The following is a 14,006-nucleotide window of genomic DNA, read 5'->3' on the forward strand; positions in this document are numbered from 1 at the left end:
TAGTTCTGCCTTCTCCATCCCCTCTGTTCAGTCTTCCTAACCCTATCCAGTGGCTCCAAATTGAAAGCCATCACAATTCTCTTAGTTCTACTTTATTCAGAAGGAGCCAAATGAAGTTATTGAAGTGTCTGGAGGAGCATAATAACGTTGTTCACTTCATCAGCTGCATCAACATCCCATGACAAATGCAATGCCACCTGTTACACCTCATGAAATAGTTCAACGTCATGTTTTTCTCAACTACATTTATTGGAAAAAGTGTTGCTTAAATTAGAAAAGGGTCACTCAGTTAAATTCGCAGTGGTTTGGATATTCCCTGCAATGTTGCCATATGTAATGTTGTCTCTGGCTGGAACAAGCTTTTACTTGGAATTATCAAATATTTTTTTACCAATCAATCAATTCACATGGACATGCATCTCAAAGGATGATAGTGGATTGTGCGTCTGTGTTACCCCTGCATGCTTTTAATTTGCGAACAAACACACTCCTACTGAGTCACGAGACCCTCCTGTAGTCTATCAACCGAAGAGCGCGCGAAGCTGGAGGCAGCGAAGAGGATGTGTGCGTCTCTTCAAACGGGCTTGATTGCGTGTTTGCGAATGTTTTGAACGAGGGTGGATTTCTTACACTTTAAAACATCCAAGATCACACCTTCTACTGAATTGAATGCTTACGAGTCCCGATAATTCTGATGGAATTATGTTGACAATTCTGTAATATAATTTATTTTGCAAATATCTTTGATCGCGACCAGAGAGGAAGACACTATTAGCTTGCTCTAATTATAACGTTGTTACTTTAGGCTCCTTATTCAGTATACGCTACTACTGTCAACTGGAATACACAAAGGAACAAGGTGGAATAGTTTTTCTTCGTCCTATTTCTGTTCTGCAACCCACAGAAGACCTGCTGTTGTAGGCCTATGTGTTTCAAGTAATGGAAGAGAGGTGTTTCATTTTTTGACAATCAAATGTCATAGTCAAAACGTACAGGACCGAGAGGGTAAGTTCAGCTGTGTTTTTGCTTGCGTGTATAATGCATTTGTATAGTATATTGGCATCGATGGGATACCCTGCGAACAACCACATTGAACGTTTGAGGAAATGAATGGCTTTAGCCAAATTCAGTTATTACCAGCAGTTGATATCATATTCATTTGATAATAAATACATATAATACATAATAAAATTATCCATCAAATGTATATAATTGCTTTGCTGACTTTGTTGTTAGACTCTGGATTTTTGTCGATTTAGATTCTGCTAAATATTTTGCTTTACTGCCATGAACGACAGAATAAGTCAACCTGGCCTCAGGGTAAGATTTATTATGTAAATCGGACTCACTCTATTTAGTATTACACATTACATAATGAATGGAATAGCAGTCATATAATATCCTATGAATTACAGGACGTATAGTATGTAGACATTGGATGACTTAAGTTATCATATTTGGAGGACATATAAACTCAGCAAAAAAATAAATGTCTCTTTTTCAGGACCCTGTCTTTCAAAGATAATTTGTCAAAATAACTTCACAGATCTTAATTGTAAAAGGTTTAAACACTGTTTCCCATGCATGTTCAATGAACCATAAACAATTAATGAACATGCACCTGTGGATCAGCCGTTAAAACACTAACAACTTACAGACGGTAGGCATTTAAGTTCACAGTTATGAAAATTGAGGACACTAAAGAGGCCTTTCTACTGACTCTGAAAAACACCAAAAGAACGATACCCAGGATCCCTGCTCATCTGCATGAACGTGCCTTAGGCATGCTGCAAGGAGGCATGAGGACTGCAGATGTGGCCAGGGCAACAAATTGCAATGCCCGTACTGTGAGATGCCTAAGACAGCGCTACAGGGAGACAGAACGGACAGCTGATCCTCGCAGTGGCAGACCACGTGTAACAACACCTGCACAGGATCGGTACATCTGAACATCACACCTGCAGGACACATACAGGATGGCAACAACAACTGCCCAAGTTACACCAGGAACGCACAATCCCTCCACTCCATCAGTGCTCAGAATTTCCGCAATAGGCTGAGAAAGCCTGGACTGAGGGCTTGTAGGCCTATTGTAAGGCAGGTCCTCACTAGGCATCACAACAACGTCACCTATGGGCACAAACCCACCGTCAGGATCAGACAGGACTGGCAAAAAGTGCTCTTCACTGACGAGTCGTGGTTTTGTCTCACCAGGGGTGATGGTCGGATTCACGTTTATCGTTGAAGGAATGAGTGTTATACCGAGCCCTGTACTCTGGAGCGGGAGGAGGTGGAGGTGGAGGGTCCGTCATGGTCTGGGGCGGTGTGTCACAGCATCATCGGACTGAGCTTGTTGTCATTGCAGGAAATCTCAATGCTGTATGTTACAGGGAAGACATCCTCCTCCCTCATGTGGTACCCTTCCTGCAGACTCATCCTGACATGACCCTCCAGCATGACAATGCCACCAGCTGCTCGTTCTGTGCGTGATTTCCTGCAAGACAGGAATGTCAGTGTTCTGCCATGGCCAGCGAAGAGCCCGGATCTCAATCCCATTGAGCACGTCTGGGACTTATTGGATCGGAGGGTGAGGGCTAGGGCCATTCCCCCCAGAAATGTCCGGGAACTTGCAGGTGCCTTGGTGGAAGAGTGGGGTAACATCTCACAGCAAGAACTGGCAAATCTGGTGCAGTCCATGAGGAGGAGATGTACTGCAGTACTTAATGCAAGTGGTGGCCAGATACTGACTGTTGCTTTTGACCCCCCCCCCCTTTGTTCAGGGACACATTATTTCATTTCTGTTAGTCACATGTCTGTGGAATTTGTTCAGATTATGTCTCAGTTGTTGAATCTTGTTATGTTCATACAAATATTTACACGTTAAGTTTGCTGAAAATAAAGGCAGTTGACAGTGAGAGGATGTTTCCTTTCTTGCTGAGTTTAGTATTCTACTATGTATCTACTTTAGTATTATATTATATTATTATTATTATTATTATATTATGTCTTTCTCTGAGACCAGGTTGCTTTGTGCCTGCTAACAACAAAGGAGAATTACAGGGAGAATTTATATTGGTGGTTTTAAAAAAGCAAAAAAAGTGTTATCCCTTTATTTAACTAGGCAAGTCAGTTATGAACACATTCTTATTTACAACGCCGGCCAGACCTCTGGGCCAAGACTCTGGGCCAAGACTCTGGGCCAAGACTCTGGGCCAAGACTCTGGGCCAAGACTCTGGGCCAAGACTCTGGGCCAAGACTCTGGGCCAAGACTCTGAGCCAAGAAACTGGGCCAAGACTCTGGGCCAAGACTCTGGGCCAAGAAACTGGGCCAAGACTCTGGGCCAAGACTCTGGGCCAAGACTCTGGGCCAATTGTGTGCTGCCCTATGGTACTCCCAATCACTGCCGGATGTGATGCAGCCTGGATGGTTAGGAGAATAATGACACTGAGGAGTTATGTAAAAGACATGGAGACATGTTGGTTGAGTGGGGTTGGGGAATGGATGGGTGGTTGGGGGTGGAGGCTCACTTCTTTTTGTTTCTATCCCTCTACATACTAAATGTATTTTGTACTTTTTAAACTATTTAATATGATCATAATGATCAATTCTTCGTATTTATGTACTTTTTTAAATGTAAAATTTTTATTTTGGAGTGGCAGTCCACAATTAAATACAATATGAACTGAATATGCAAGTTAAGTTATATGAGCACCCCCCTCACTAACGAAAAAAATTACAACATAAATACAAATGTTGACACACAAAAAAAACACATTATACTTATTGGAGGTGCAAAGATGTAAATAAATGACCAAACGTCTGTCCAGTGAGTCCAGTCTGCAACCAAACCATTCACCCAACCATTACTGATCTGTGTCCCTGTCTCTATCCACTGCCTCCACAAAATGTAGATAAGGGGTAATCAATGTTATCTAATCTAACCTGTCTAGGTGAGTGAGATTGCCTAGCAGTAGCAGCGATGTCTCAACTGTACTACCGGAGGACAGACAACTCTTCCTACAGGGACCGGATCCCTCTGAGGATTGTCAGGGCCGAGTCTGAACTGTCTGGCCTGGAAAGGAACTACCTGGGAGCAGTGGAGAAAGGAGACTATGCCTCAGTCAAACAGGCTCTAGAGGTAGGGATGAAGGGAGGAGAGGAAAGGGGGAGGGAGGAAGGGAGGGAGGGGATGGAGGAGAAAGGAGACTATGCCTCAGTCAAACAGGCTCTAGAGGTAGGGATGAAGGGAGGAGAGGAAAGGGGGAGGGAGGAAGGGAGGGAGGGGATGGAGGAGAAAGGAGACTATGCCTCAGTCAAACAGGCTCTAGAGGTAGGGATGAAGGGAGGAGAGGAAAGGGGGAGGGAGGAAGGGAGGGAGGGGATGGAGGAGAAAGGAGACTATGCCTCAGTCAAACAGGCTCTAGAGGTAGGGATGAAGGGAGGAGAGGAAAGGGGGAGGGAGGAAGGGAGGGAGGGGATGGAGGAGAAAGGAGACTATGCCTCAGTCAAACAGGCTCTAGAGGTAGGGATGAAGGGAGGAGAGGAAAGGGGGAGGGAGGAAGGGAGGGAGGGGATGGAGGAGAAAGGAGACTATGCCTCAGTCAAACAGGCTCTAGAGGTAGGGATGCAGGGCGGAGAGGAAAAGGGGAGGGAGGAAGGGAGGGGATGGTGGAGACTATGCCTCAGTCAAACAGGCTCTAGAGGTAGGGATGCAGGGCGGAGAGGAAAAGGGGAGGAAGGGAGGGGATGGTGGAGACTATGCCTCAGTCAAACAGGCTCTAGAGGTAGGGCTGTAGGGAGGAGAGGAAAAGGGGAGGGAGGAAGGGAGGGGATGGTGGAGACTATGCCTCAGTCAAACAGGGTCTAGAGGTAGGGATGCAGGGCGGAGAGGAAAAGGGGAGGGAGGAAGGGAGGGGATGGTGGAGACTATGCCTCAGTCAAACGGTCTCTGGAAGTAGGGAAGAAGGGAGGAGAGGGAGGGATGAGTGAGGAACGGGAGGGAGGGAGAAAGAGGTGGAGAGAGGGAGGAAGGGAGGGGGAGATTAAGGAGGTAGGAGAAAGCATACTATACTTCCATCAAATAAGCTCTAGAGGTAGGGATGGAGGGAGTAGAGGGATGGGAGATGGAGAAAGGTAAGAGGTGAGGGAGGGAAGAGAAGGGAGGGAGAGGGGAGGGAGGTAGGGAGGGATAAATAAGTCTCAGTTCAAGTACAATATCAATAAACATGATACAATTTGCTATCTTGATACCGTAAAACTAAGTAATCATCTGTTGTCATCCCCCCCCCCCCCCCCCCCCCCCCCCCCCGCCTGTAGGAGGCAGAGATCTACTTCCGGATCAACATTAACTGTATAGACCCGTTGGGCCGCACAGCTCTGCTGATCGCTATAGAGAATGAGAACCTGGAGATTATAGAGCTGCTGCTCACCTATAACGTGTACGTCGGTGATGCTCTCCTACACGCCATCCGTAAAGAGGTGGTGGGGGCCGTGGAACTGCTGCTCAACCACAAGAAGCCCAGCGGGGAGAAACAGGTAGGATAGTTACAGTGTACTTCTCAAATGGCACCCTGTTGTTGAGTGTTGGCTATAGTCACTTGGAGGGGTGACTAGCCTACATTAACCTGCATACAGCACACTCTCCTTGTGTTATCACATACCAATAGGCTACCTGCTTTACAATCAGACTGGTCTTGAGAAAGGCCTTAGACCTGACATGTCGACATAGAACAGTCTCTACTATATGCCCTCTTGTTTTTCCTGTGCATTACACTAACCCATGCCTTACCAGGCACATACTGTAACGGCGTTCGTCTGTAGAAGGAGAAGCCTGTAGAAGGAGAAGCGGACCAAAATGCAGCGTGGTGGTTACTCATGTTCTTTAATGAAAAAATGAACTAGACATGAAATAACTTAAATATACAAAAACAACAAACGGACCGTGAAAACCTATACAGCCTTTAAAAAAAATTTAAATACAAAATAATTTATTATCTTCAATACCATTCATTCTTTACAACTCATAATTTTCATACATACTCAAATAATGGTATTTTAATTTAACAAATTTAACTAAACATAAACCCCAAACAAAACCTCAGGGGAGCATCTTCCCTCCCCGTCACCCTACAAAATACCTTTCCCTATCTCCCCGTCCCTAATCTATCCCCTTACAAATCTAAATGACACTCAGCCCTAAACCCCCCTTCCACCTCTCCCGAGCAGCATGCTGCCCCCACTTCCTCTCCTCCCTCTTCATCCTCCCCCTCAAATCTCCTTCCACCCTCCTCACTATCCCTTCCACCCCCCAATCTCTCCCTGTCTTCACCATGTTCTGCCTGGCTTCCCACAGCCCCCATTTAAAGAGACTCATGAGAAGCCAGAGCAGAAACCTGTCCCTATCCGTCCCTCTCGCTCTCCCTACACCTCTCTCTAACCTGGCCCACATCAATACAAAATCCCCCCTTACCAAACCTAACAACACCCGTGCCCTAGCCCATACTACTCCGGCAAAGGCACAGTCCCAAAAGACATGGCGCACAGTCTCCTCCCTGCCACAAGAGGATCTTGGACAGGTGGGGGATTGCACCAAACTATACCGGTACATGATGGAACGTACCGGCAAGCACTTATGGAGGCTCAACCAATTCAGGTCCTTGAGCCTGTTGTCCAGACCCCGCGCCTGCACTCCCTCCCAGACCACTTCCGAGATGCCCACTACAGGCGCGGGACTCCCTGCCTTTCTGACCTCCTCGTACAGGTGCCTGTGATCTAAACCTACTCGGGCAACTTCAACCTCAGGGTGCGCACGCAGCCACCTGGCCGCATGACCAAAGTGCCACGGCAGCTGTTCCGCCCGAGGACCCGTGTTAGACCACACCATTACGCTTCTCGCCTGATACGAGAAGAACACCCGCAGGAGGTAACCGGACGGGTGTATCACTGGATGAGCAAGCTCCGTTAACAAGAAAGAAACAAAAATTGCGTCCAGCTTGAGGGGGAAATGTGGTACCCCCCTACCTCCCTCCCCGATGGGACAGATCATGCGTGCCCTGGCGACCCACTCGCACCTGCCACTCCACATGAACTGAAACACAAGCCTCACTAGAGGCCTCCTCAGACAAGCCGGCAATGGGTAGATGTACGCCAAATACAAAAGAGACGGCAACACATCCACCTTTAGGACCAGGACTTTGCCCATAAAAGACAAATACCTAGCCTTCCACATTGCTAGCTTCCTCTGTACCACTGCGATACTCATGTTCCAGTTTAGCGTCGCTGAGCCGGAGGTCTCAAAATGGACCCCGAGAATCCTCAGGGCCCCCTAACAGAGAGATAACCCCCCGGGCACACCGTTCTACCACGCCATCTTCAGAAAAACTTGACGGAAGACTTTGGATGGTTCAGAACTGCTCCCGACGCTCGAGTGAAATCCCCAAAGATGGCAAGGGACCTTGTCAGGCACGAGTCCTTGCACAGCAGCAAGGAAGTGTTGTCGGCATACTGCGTCATCTTAACACGCAGCCCACCACTTCCAGGGATCAACAAGCCTTCCACCCCTGTGTCTGCCCTAATGGCAGCCCCCAGAGGCTCCATGTACAGAACAAAGAGGAGAGCCGAGAGTGGGCACCCCTGCCTGACCCCAGACGAGAGGTCAAAAACGTCACCCAAGTGACTATTTACACTAACTCGGCACCCCGCTCCGACATATAATGTACGAATCCATCCTATGAACTTCTCCCCAAATCCTAATCGACCTAACACTCTGAATAAAAAGGATCTATTCACGCGATCAAAGTCTTTCGCCTGATCTAGCGCTGCTACCATTAAAGGCAGTCCTCTATCTTCAACCCAAGCGATGGAGTCCCTGATAAACTGTAGGTTCCATCTAATAGAGCGGCCCTCTACCCCGCACGTCTGATCCTCATGGACGACGTAGGGAAGGGCTGTGCACAACCGGTCTGCTAAAACCTTTGCAAGTAGCTTGTAATCTACACACAGCATGGTCAACGGCCGCCAGTTGCCAAGGTCTGTTACTTCCCCCTTCCCCCAGCACACCAACAGCCATTGATCCCCCCGGGACCCCCGTCTCAAGGATGGCCTTCAAGACTTCGAGGACCACTGGTCCAAGTATACCCCAAAACTTGAGATAAAACTCAGCCGGCAGCCCATCCATTCCAGGCACCTTCCCTTTTCCCATCCTCCTAAGAGCGCTCTCAACCTCTTCTAGTGAAATCTGGGCCTCCATCACTTCTCTAATGTCCTCCGGCAACCGCCTGGACAAGTGTTCTAAAAACACATTTCCCTGCTCTACATCTATTTCCCTTTCCTTAAATAAACCTTGGAAATGATCAGTTGTCACCCTGACCATATCCTCTGGTTCTCTAACTATACTACCATTTTCTTCCCTAACGCCATGCATTACCTTCCTACTCTGTCTGGCCCTAACCGACTTAAAGAACATAGCAGAACAAGTCTCATTGTGTTCTAGAAAGCCACTATGCGCACGCTCCAGGGAAGCTCGAGCCTTCCGCTCCTGCAACTCCCTGAGCAACTCCCTGAGCCTTTAGGGTTGCGGATCTCTCCCAGTCAAACGACCCGCCGAGGTTGCCTGCCTCGTACTCGAGTTCAATTAACCTTTGGATACGATCCACCTCCCTCCTCTCCTCCCTTTTTTTCCTCTTCCAATACCCTATTATAAAAGCCCTAATCCTCACCTTAACTAATTCCCACCACTCTAACACCCCCTCGCACATGGACCGGAGGCCTTCAAGCCTCCAAAAGAAACCATAAAACCCGTCAACAAAAGCCTGCTCCTCCAGCACATCCCGATCTAACTTCCAGTACCCCCTACCAAAGAGGCAGACTGGAGACCCCACCTGCAGGAGCACCCCGTCGTGATCCGAAAAGAAAACAGGCAACAGCCGCCCAGACGACTTACCCAAAGACCTGGGTACAAAAATATAGTCGAGCCTCCGCTCAACCCCCCTGGAGTTGCGCCATGTAGGACCGGCCATTTTTGGAGTAGTGTGCAGACCACCATCTACCAGACCATGGCAAGCCATTAGCCCGGTAATGGCGCCTGCACTGCTATCCCCCCTATTCCTAAATCTGTATTAAAATCCCCCCTATTACTAATTTCCTATTTGTGACACACAGGGGCGTCAGACAGTCCACCATCTCCCTCCTGTCTGCCACCACCTGTGGCCCATACACCACCACTAATCTAAATTTACAATCCCTTATCGTGACATCCACCCCTATAACCCTCCCCTGCATTACCACAAAAGAATCCTCCACTTTTACCTCCCTGTGACCACACAAAATCCCTACCCCCGATGAGTGCACCCCCCCAATACCCCAAACCGACTCCCCCTTGTCCCACTCCCTCTTAAACCTACTAACATCCCCTCCATCCCTCAGGTGAACCTCCTGTAAAAAACAAAAATAAAACCCCACACCTTCCAAATAACTAAAAACCGCCCTCCTCTTAACAAAATCCCTTAAACCCCTTACATTTAAAGTAACAAAAGTCAAATGAAATAATAAAATAAAAACATGTAATACACTCAAATTCTAAACCCAGACAGAAAAAAACAAAAACAGGAGACTCACCCGATGCTCCCCTGCTCCATATCTACCGGTGAAAACACCATCCGTACTCCCGACATCCCCCCCTCTTCCTCCATCTCACCAACCCAGGATGCAGGAATAGTGTTTGGCTCCGGGGTGCCCTGCACCCTGGGTCTACCACCACACTCCTCCCCCTCCCCAGTGCTGCAGCTGGTTTGGAAAAAAATTGGGGAGGCTGAGTCCCCAAACAAAAAACTCCCCACCTCCTCCTGTACCCAGTCCTGAGTCTTGTTAGGTGTGTCCCCACCCAACAGAAGTTGAGGGCCTGGGGAAACCAGCAGCAACCCAGAGGTTTCTCCCACCCCATCACTCTCTTGGCCATCCCCTCCCTCTCACTGTCGGCCAATCACACCCTCCTCTTCATTCTCTTCTTTGGTGATGGCGGCAGTGGAGAGATACCACCCTCCCCCGCCGCCAGCTCCTCCACCATACCCTCATCTCTTCCACCAGGGCACTTTCCCCCCAGTCCACTTGCTCTTCCACCGTCTCCTTCTCCAACACTCCTCCCTCGCTTTCTTCTCTCTCTTGCTCCTCCACTCGGTTGCCTTCTTCCGCCGCTTTTCCTGGTTCTCCTACTCCCGTGCCTTCCGTTTCCTTCTCTCTTCCATCCGCCGCTTCTTGCTCCTCCTCCTTCCTTGCGGCCTTCCCCTCTGGACCTGTACTCTGGTCATGAGGCTTGCTTCCTTCCCCTCCTCTTCTTCCCCCATCCCCCGCTCCTGCTCCCCCCCCAGCCGCAGACGCATATGACCTCTGACGAGCCGGGCACCCCCGCCACAGGTGTGCTGACGAGCCACACCCATGGCACGCCTTAGGCTTGTCACAATCCTTCGCCTCGTGTTCCTCAGATCCACAAAATCGGCATTTTCTTGTTCTGCACGAGGCGAATATGTGGCCGTAGGCCATACAGCGCCTGCAAAATGGGGGCTGACGTGCATAAAACAACGTCCCCCTGTCAGCCCCTAGGGAGAACATAGCAGGAGGATGGAGGTAGCCACCATGTCCCTTTGGGTCCTCTCTGAGGAGGGCCTGGAAGCCTCTCCTCCCATTCGAAAACCCAAGGGAGTCTTTGAGGTGCCTTGCTGAGGAGACGTTATCCATGTATCTCCTCAGAAAGGCCCTCACCTTTTCATCCTTAACGTATGGGTTGTAAATGTTGACAGTTACAACCCTAAAGTTATTCTTCGCCAGGCTTGTTATTTCATAGTGGCTCATCGGCCTCTCGCCTCCCACTGCTCTTGCCCTTCTCAGGATATCATCGTGTTTCTCCTCTGTATATAGTGCCACGTCATATGCTCCCTCCAACGAGTTGCCTTGGAAACAAACACGTCCTTCACCGTCAGCTTTAGAATCCCCATCAATATTATCCTTCCAAAAGTTTCCCGTCCTAAAGGCTCCAACTCCTTTTCCTTCCAAGCAAACCGAATCCCAGGGACCGACCGTGTTGATGGATTTAGCACCATCTCCGCAAGGAGAATGGCGCCCCGTTCTCTTCTCTTCTCTTCTCTTCCAAAACAATGAAAAAAGAAAATCCAAAGTGACTGCGCCAATTTTTTAAATATTTTTTATAAAAAATAATTTATTATCTTCAATACCATTCATTCTTTACAACTCATAATTTTCATACATACTCAAATAATGGTATTTTAATTTAACTAATTTAACTAAACATAAACCCCAAACAAAACCTCAGGGGAGCATCTTCCCTCCCGTCACCCTACAAAATACCTTTCCCTATCTCCCCGTCCCTAATCTATCCCCTTACAAATCTAAATGACACCCAGCCCTAAACCCCCCTTCCACCTCTCCCGAGCAGCATGCTGCCCCCACTTCCTCTCTTCCCTCTTCATCCTCCCCCTCAAATCTCCTTCCACCCTCCTCACTATCCCTTCCACCCCCCAATCTCTCCCTGTCTTCACCATGTTCTGCCTGGCTTCCCACAGCCCCCGTTTAAAGAGACTCATGAGAAGCCAGAGCAGAAACCTGTCCCTATCCGTCCCTCTCGCTCTCCCTACACCTCTCTCTAACCTGGCCCACGTCAATACAAAATCCCCCCTTACCAAACCTAACAACACCCGTGCCCTAGACCATACTACTCCGGCAAAGGCACAGTCCCAAAAGACATGGCGCACAGTCTCCTCCCTGCCACAAGAGGATCTTGGACAGGTGGGGGATTGCACCAAACTATACCGGTACATGATGGAACGTACCGGCAAGCACCTATGGAGGCTCAACCAATTCAGGTCCTTGAGCCTGTTGTCCAGACCCCGCGTCTGCACTCCCTCCCAGACCACTTCCGAGATGCCCACTACAGGCACCGGACTCCCTGCCTTTCTGGCCTCCTCGTACAGGTGCCTGTGATCTAAACCTACTCGGGCAACTTCAACCTCAGGGTGCGCACGCAGCCACTTGGCCGCATGACCAAAGTGCCACGGCAGCTGTTCTGCCCGAGGACCCGTGTTAGACCACACCATTATGCTTCTCGCCTGATATGAGAAGAACACCCGCAGGAGGTAACCGGATGGGTGTATCACTGGATGAGCAAGCTCCGTTAACAAGAAAGAAACAAAAATTGTGTCCAGCTTGAGGGGGAAATGTGGTACCCCCCTACCTCCCTCCCCGATGGGACAGATCATGCGCGCCCTGGCGACCCACTCGCACCTGCCACTCCACATGAACTGAAACACAAGCCTCACTAGAGGCCTCCTCAGACAAGCCGGCAATGGGTAGATGTACGCCAAATACAAAAGAGACGGCAACACATCCACCTTTAGGACCAGGACTTTGCCCATAAAAGACAAATACCTAGCCTTCCACATTGCTAGCTTCCTCTGTACCACTGCGATACGCATGTTCCAGTTCAGCGTCGCTGAGCCGGAGGTCTCAAAATGGACCCCGAGAATCCTCAGGGCCCCCTCACAGAGAGATAACCCCCCGGGCACATCCGTTCTACCGCGCCATCTACCGAAAAACTTGACGGAAGACTTTGCATGGTTCAGAACCGCTCCCGACGCTCGGGTGAAATCCCCAAAGATGGCAAGGGACCTTGTCAGGCACGAGTCCTTGCACAGCAGCAAGGAAGTGTCGTCGGCGTACTGCGTCATCTTAACACGCAGCCCACCACTTCCAGGGATCAACAAGCCTTCCACCCCTGTGTCTGCCCTAATGGCAGCCCCCAGAGGCTCCATGTACAGAACGAAGAGGAGAGCCGAGAGTGGGCACCCCTGCCTGACCCCAGACGAGAGGTCAAAAACGTCACCCAAGTGACTATTTACACTAACTCGGCACCCCGCTCCGACATATAATGTACGAATCCATCCTATGAACTTCTCCCCAAATCCTAATCGACCTAACACTCTGAATAAAAAGGATCTATTCACGCGATCAAAGGCTTTCGCCTGATCTAGCGCTGCTACCATTAAAGGCAGTCCTCTATCTTCAACCCAAGCGATAGAGTCCCTGATTAACTGTAGGTTCCATCTAATAGAGCGGCCCTCTACCCCGCACGTCTGATCCTCATGAACGACGTAGGGAAGGGCTGTGCGCAACCGGTCTGCTAAAACCTTTGCAAGTAGCTTGTAATCTACGCACAGCATGGTCAATGGCCGCCAGTTGCCAAGGTCTGTTACTTCCCCCTTCTTATATAAAAGTGACAGCACACCAACAGCCATTGATCCCCCCGGGACCCCCGTCTCAAGGATGGCCTTCAAGACTTCGAGGACCACTGGTCCAAGTATACCCCAAAACTTGAGATAAAACTCAGCCGGCAGCCCATCCATCCCAGGCACCTTCCCTTTTCCCATCCTCCTAAGAGCGCTCTCAACCTCTTCTAGTGAAATCTGGGCCTCCATCACTTCTCTAATGTCCTCCGGCAACCGCCTGGACAAGTGTTCTAAAAACACATTTCCCTGCTCTACATCTATTTCCCTTTCCTTAAATAAACCTTGGAAATGATCAGTTGTCACCCTGACCTTATCCTCTGGTTCTCTAACTATACTACCATTTTCTTCCCTAATGCCATGCATTACCTTCCTACTCTGTCTGGCCCTAACCGACTTAAAGAACATAGCGGAACAAGTCTCATTGTGTTCTAGAAAGCCACTATGCGCACGCTCCAGGAAAGCTCGAGCCTTCCGCTCCTGCAACTCCCTGAGCTGCGCCTTTAGGGTAGCGGATCTCTCCCAGTCAAACGACCCGCCGAGGTTGCCTGCCTCATACTCGAGTTCAATTAACCTTTGGATACGATCCACCTCCCTCCTCTCCTCCCTTTTTTTCCTCTTGCAATACCCTATTATAAAAGCCCTAATCCTCACCTTAACTAATTCCCACCACTCTAACACCCCCTCGCACATGGACCGGAGGCCTTCAAGCCTC

At 49.2% G+C, this 14,006-nt stretch overlaps 1 protein-coding gene across 1 annotated transcript in view; it reads left to right on the forward strand.

Annotated features, from left to right (window-relative positions):
• Positions 1-545: 545 nt before the first annotated feature.
• LOC109909415 (short transient receptor potential channel 4-like) overlaps positions 546-14,006 on the forward strand; it is a 50,931-nt gene continuing 37,470 nt past the window's right edge. Inside the window, exons 1-3 of the mRNA XM_031795229.1 lie at positions 546-1,005; positions 3,953-4,140; positions 5,319-5,537. Of these exons, the coding sequence (XP_031651089.1) occupies positions 3,982-4,140; positions 5,319-5,537 (378 nt within the window). The 5' untranslated portion in view covers positions 546-1,005; positions 3,953-3,981. The remainder of the gene's footprint in view (positions 1,006-3,952; positions 4,141-5,318; positions 5,538-14,006) is intronic.

This window comes from Oncorhynchus kisutch, linkage group LG18 (assembly GCF_002021735.2).
Source record: "Oncorhynchus kisutch isolate 150728-3 linkage group LG18, Okis_V2, whole genome shotgun sequence".
In the NCBI taxonomy this organism is placed as follows: Eukaryota; Metazoa; Chordata; class Actinopteri; order Salmoniformes; family Salmonidae; genus Oncorhynchus; species Oncorhynchus kisutch.